Source organism: Periplaneta americana, chromosome 8, assembly GCF_040183065.1.
Source record: "Periplaneta americana isolate PAMFEO1 chromosome 8, P.americana_PAMFEO1_priV1, whole genome shotgun sequence".
In the NCBI taxonomy this organism is placed as follows: Eukaryota; Metazoa; Arthropoda; class Insecta; order Blattodea; family Blattidae; genus Periplaneta; species Periplaneta americana.
In genome coordinates, this window is record NC_091124.1 from 13468429 (window position 1) to 13474428 (window position 6000).

Here is a 6000-nt window from a genome sequence, read left to right on the forward strand (position 1 = left end):
TATATTTCATGACTTATCCACTATCATTTCTTCCTTGCCTTTTATATCTTATCTACTTCACTTCTTTGTTTCCATATCCATCTCACTGTCCACACCTGTGGAGTAACGGTCAGCGAGTCTGGCTGCGAAACCAGGTGGCCCGGGTTCGAATCCCGGTCGGGGCAAGTTACCTGGTTGAGGTTTTTTCCGAGGTTTTCCCTCAACCCAATACGAGCAAATGCTGGGTAACTTTCGGTGCTGGACCCCGGGCTCATTTCACCGGCATTATCACCTTCATATCATTCAGACGCTAAATAACCTAGATGTTAATATAGCGTCGTAAAATAACCCAATAAAATAATAATAAAATAATCCATCTCACTCCACTGACTTTCTTCTCTTTTTGTCACCGTCTCTGTGCTATTCTATCACTTTTTCATCCCTGACTTGTTTGTACTCACTTTTTCTCACTTTCTTTCATCGCGTCTTCCACAGCACTGTATTCTGTTCTCAGTATTCTCACGCTCTTTCATTGCCGCATCACCAGCACTTAGTATTCTGCTCTTAATATCCCTAAAATTCACTTTTAGTTAATTCTCCAACTTTTCCACCTTTGGTTCCTTCTCTTCCTCTTTTCACTTATATATATTTTATCCCCTCATTCTCACTCATTGACTATTCCCTCACAATTTCATTCGTATCTTTCTTACCCCCTGTGTCCACATTCGTTACTTTCTTTTCTGTGCCTATTCTATCACTTCTGCCTCCCCTAAATTGTTTGCACTAACTTTTAAAAAAAGAAACTATAAATAAAACCTACGTGCGAAAATCTTTTCTTTTTTTTTGGCTGCAATGGAGGGGGAAAAGAACTAGCCACCCTACCCTATTATCTCCTGACCTAGTTGCCTCGTAAGTGGTCCTAGTTGATATCAGTTGTGGGGTTCAGATCTGTCTTCAGACAGTTGACTAAACAACAAACAACAAGTGCAGATGCAAATGGCTTCAACTTCATTAAATTTTGGCAATAAACACTTTCACTGTTAATATACGTTCCAATTCGCCTTTCTTCATAATGTATTTATCTCAGAAAGCAATTAATGCCTAACTGTAACGTGATACAATATCGTGACGTATCGTAAGAACTCAAAGGAAGGGCTAATATAAAAAAATATCATCAGATTGTACAAGATAGTGGCAGTGCCCACTGTAATCTATGGCGCTGAATGCTGGATCTTAACGAGACTACGGAAATACAGAATTACATTTTCAGAAACGAAAACCCTGATGAAGAGCTGAATGTAAAATAACGTCGTATATGAAATAAAGAATTCAGGAACTGACTCAGAATTTTCAGTCTGCTTGACAAGATATTCGGATATCGGAAAGATTGGTTTACGAATGTTGAGAGAACGGAAGCCAACAGAATTTCACAATAAAAATCTACAAATAATCCAAACGAAAACGAAGTAAGAGAAAACCACAAAGTTGCTGAGGGTAATCATTTTAAAATTGTACCGCATTTGAATATTTTGGAGAAAACTTTTTTAAGACGGGACGTACACCGGTATATAACAGGTTAATCAGTGAAGGTTACGATGATGATTATGATTTTTAAAACGCGTTTATGTATGTTTATTATTATTATTATTATTATTATTATTATTATTATTATTATTATTATTATTATTTAGAAAAGGACATCATGAATATTAAATGAAATGCGAAAAATTTTATAAAACTATTTGAACAAAATAAAATCCCTGTAAGTCTCTTGATGGAGGAAAAGTTCCCATCGCATCCCATTATTATTATTATTATTATTATTATTATTATTATTATTATTATTATTATTATTATTATTATTTAGAAAAGGACATCATGAATATTAAATGAAATTCGAAAAATTTTATAAAACTATTTGAACAAAATAAAATCCCTGTAAGTCTCTTGATGGAGAAAAACTTCCCAGCGCATCCCCTTATTATTATTATTATTATTATTATTATTATTATTATTATTATTATTATTATTTTTATTATTATTATTATTATTTTTATTATTATTATTTAGAAAAGAACATAATGAATATTAAATGAAATGCGAATAATTTTATAAAACTATTTGAACAAAATAAAATCCCTGTAAGTCTCTTGATGGAGGAAAAGTTCCCATCGCATCCCATTATTATTATTATTATTATTATTATTATTATTATTATTATTATTATTTAGAAAAGGACATCATGAATATTAAATGAAATGCGAAAAATTTTATAAAACTATTTGAACAAAATAAAAATCCCTGTAAGTCTCTTGATGGAGAAAAACTTCCCAGCGCATCCCATTATTATTATTATTATTATTATTATTATTATTATTATTATTATTATTATTATTATTATTATTATTATTATTTAGAAAAAACATGAGGATGAACATTAAGTGAAATGCAAAAAATTTTATAAAACTATTAGGACAAAATAAAGTCCATCGGAGTTTCTTTATGTAGAAAGAGTTCCCATCGCACCCCATTATTATTATTATTATTATTATTATTATTATTATTATTATTATTACTGTATTATCATTATTATTACATTAAGGAGACTTTAACGTGAACAATTAAAAAATTCATTATAAATTTGCTAATATATAAACTGAAAATGTATTAAAGTTGGAGTCATAATTTAATATAATTTTTATAATGTTATAGTGGATCATTAATGTATATTTTAAGATGTGAGACATAACATTTAGGTGCATATTTATTATGATATTAAATAATTTCAAACATGTTTAGAGATATTACGAATTTTAATTAGGATGAGTTTTGAAAATCAAATGATTTTTTTTCAGCATAACTAATCTCACAAACACTATTACCTTATAATAGTTTAATTTAAAGATCATCTTATTATGAACTACTAGTAAAAAGAATCAAGCTCCTTACATAATTAGGTTTTGACATGTGTATACTTACAGTATAGATTTACAGTATGTATATGCAATGTTAAAAAATACGCAGTAAGTCTATGTAATAGCGAGTAAGGAAAAATGTGTAGTCCTACCTACAATTTATGTCCCACACCATAAAAACTCCTAAATGATGGATGCACTATAACCAAGGGCAAGTATTTATGGTGATTAATTTTATCATTTGTGTTTTTTAATATTGGTGTCGGCGGAGATTGTTGGAGATTGATTTGTACTTTTGGCGGAGATTAATGGAAATTTTGGAAAATACAATTATTTTGGAAGTGAATTATTAACTCAGTATGAATATTACTTTCCAAATAATTAACACTAAACGTTCTTTGGATTCTGGTAAAGGTGCGGTATGGCCAATAGGCAATATTTGTTGAATTGATATGTATTTAGCACACATTCATTAAAAATGAAAAAAGACTTGCAGCCTTCAAATTAACACTTTCAAATTATTAGTGAAATGTTGAATTCTCCGTATTTTGAGTTCACTAATGTAATCAGAACACCTGGAATACCATGTAATGTAGCCTACTTGGATATATAACAAATTAAGGGGAGATGATGGTATTTTTTGGCGAAAAATGAGTAAATAAAAAAAAAAAAAGAAAAGAATTTCTTTGAAATGCTCTGTGATATTTGTGGAATTCATAGCATAATATTTTGTGGGTATTTGTGCCCTTATCAAATGTTGAGATGCCATTTTTGAACTTCCTGCGTTATGGATTTTTAAATCATTCGACCCCTTTTATTGTTGTTTCCGGTAAATTGAATTAAAAAAAATCTTTAAAATACTCTTTGATATGTGTGGAATGCATTGCATAACATTTTGTGGGTATTTGTGTCCTTATCGGATGTTGAGACGCTATTTTTAAACTTCCTGTGCTATGGATTTTTAAATCACTCGCCCCCTTTTATCGGTTTAGGTAACTTCATTTTTTTGCTACATTGCCAGACAAAAATGGATATAATTTCTTAACTATTAAACATACACGCATGAAATTTAGAACACAAATTCTTTAGACTGTTAGGAAACTTTTCTCTGTAACAGAAGTTTGTTAATTGATTTCATTTTAAAACTACGTCCGTTTGTTTGCAAGAAAGGAATTCAGAAAAGTGTTATTAAATTTTAATTGTTTATTTTACAAACGTAGGGACTAATATCAAAATTCTGTTACAGACAGTTTGTAGAGCATGCTTTTGCGAGTACATTGCAAAAAACTGGATGAATTTACTTTTTAAAATGGTTTAGATATATCGATTTTAGTAAAATCCTGTATTGGGTATATATTTTTTTCAAATCTGGGCCCCGAAATAATTTTTTTTTTCAAAATATTTATTTTTGGTTGAGTTTCTACAGGTATGAGTTCTCTACATACAAAAAATTAATATTTTACACCAAATAGGAAAAAAGTTTAAAAAAATACCATCCTCTCCCCTTAAAGTGAAAAAAAAAAAAAATCCGAAAAAAAAAACTCAGAACCTAAAATTCGCTATAAAACGACGCAATAGTAATAATTCGCGAATGTGTTCATATTTCGCGATTAGAACTCTATTTCTTGATTTGTAGCGATTGTTTTATCCGCATATTATTATTAATCAAAATCACTTAATTCATAAATATTAGTAAACATCTATTGTATATCTATTATGTTGTGATTTTCGCGATCTCCGTAAATACCCGGCCCTAACTATAACGCTGTAAATATTACATAAAATCACGACTTCAACTTTCTGTGCATATGAAGTTTAAACATTAGCATATTTGTAATGATACCTCCATGCGTTCATGTACAAGTCTCCGTAAGTTTTCCAATAAAAAATTTATGAATTCGCGCTTCTCATACAATAATTAGGTACTTGGGAGCAGTTGCAATAACTATTAGCTGATCGTAATATAAAAACATTTTATAATCTAACACAACTATAAGTTCCTTGATATAAATTGGTGCACTGTCAGTTGAAGATCGGTATATTGTTACACTGATACAATAAGCTATTAGTTCACAGTTTTAAATATAAATTCCTGTGACATTATATTATATTTCGTGACTTACTTGGTGTCGTGTCGTCATCCTTGAGAAGAATCACTGTTGTCGTTACCACGATCACTATTATGCCCACCGCTGCTATGAACACCAGAGCGCCCCATCTCGGCACGATCATGGTTCTTGTTACACTGCCTCTTCTTCCCATGGAGGAGCCCTCGGAGAATATCCCAAGAATGGAGGTAGGACGTGCAAGCTGTAGGGCATTAACATATTCTGCGAAAAAAAGAATCCAATGTTGTCTAATCGTATTTACCACACTAGTTTATAGACCTTGAAAACTGGCGAGTTTTTATCTCTCCGCCGCTCATATAGATAAATAAGCTGAGCAAATCGCATAATTGTGTATACCTGTAGGAGCTAGTCTGACGGGTTATATTACGTAAAGGAAAACTTGTCCTTACAACTAGAGTGCGGAAGAAATGTCAGTGCAGGCGGGAGAATCTCGTTCGCGCATGAGTGAGACGGCGTGATTTGTAATAATTGTAGTCTTCTTGACATGGTACACAATGCGAGGGTGCTCGTGTAGAAAAGGTCAAGTATGAATTTATTGAAAAGGGATAAGCACAGATTTGAACTCTCCACGATTAATCCTTATGGGAAATGCCTGTTATTATTCTGATGAGAAGCTTTTGGCATCCAATCTGCTGTCAAAAAATCTAAAAGTTAGAATTTATAAATCAGTTATATCACCGGTTGTTCTTTATGGTTGTGAAACTTGGACTCTCACTTTGAGAGAGGAACAGAGGTTAAGGGTGTTTGAGAATAAGGTGCTTAGGAAAATATTTGGGGCTAAGAGGGATGACGTTACAGGAGAATGGAGAAAGTTACACAACACAGAACTGCACGCATTGTATTCTTCACCTGACATAATTAGGAACATTAAATCCAGACGTTTGAGGTGAGCAGGGCGTGTAGCACGTATGGGCGAATCCATAAATACATATAGAGTGTTAGTTGGGAGGCCGGAGGGAAGAAGACCTTTAGGGAGG

General features: G+C 31.8%; 1 protein-coding gene across 1 annotated transcript in view; it reads right to left on the reverse strand.

The window, feature by feature from the left end:
* LOC138704499 (sphingomyelin phosphodiesterase-like) overlaps positions 1-5331 on the reverse strand; it is a 101814-nt gene extending 96483 nt beyond the window's left edge. The window contains exon 1 of the mRNA XM_069832426.1: positions 5018-5331. Coding sequence (XP_069688527.1) covers positions 5018-5156 — 139 coding nt within the window. The 5' untranslated portion in view covers positions 5157-5331. The remainder of the gene's footprint in view (positions 1-5017) is intronic.
* Between the last annotated feature and the right edge of the window lie 669 nt (positions 5332-6000).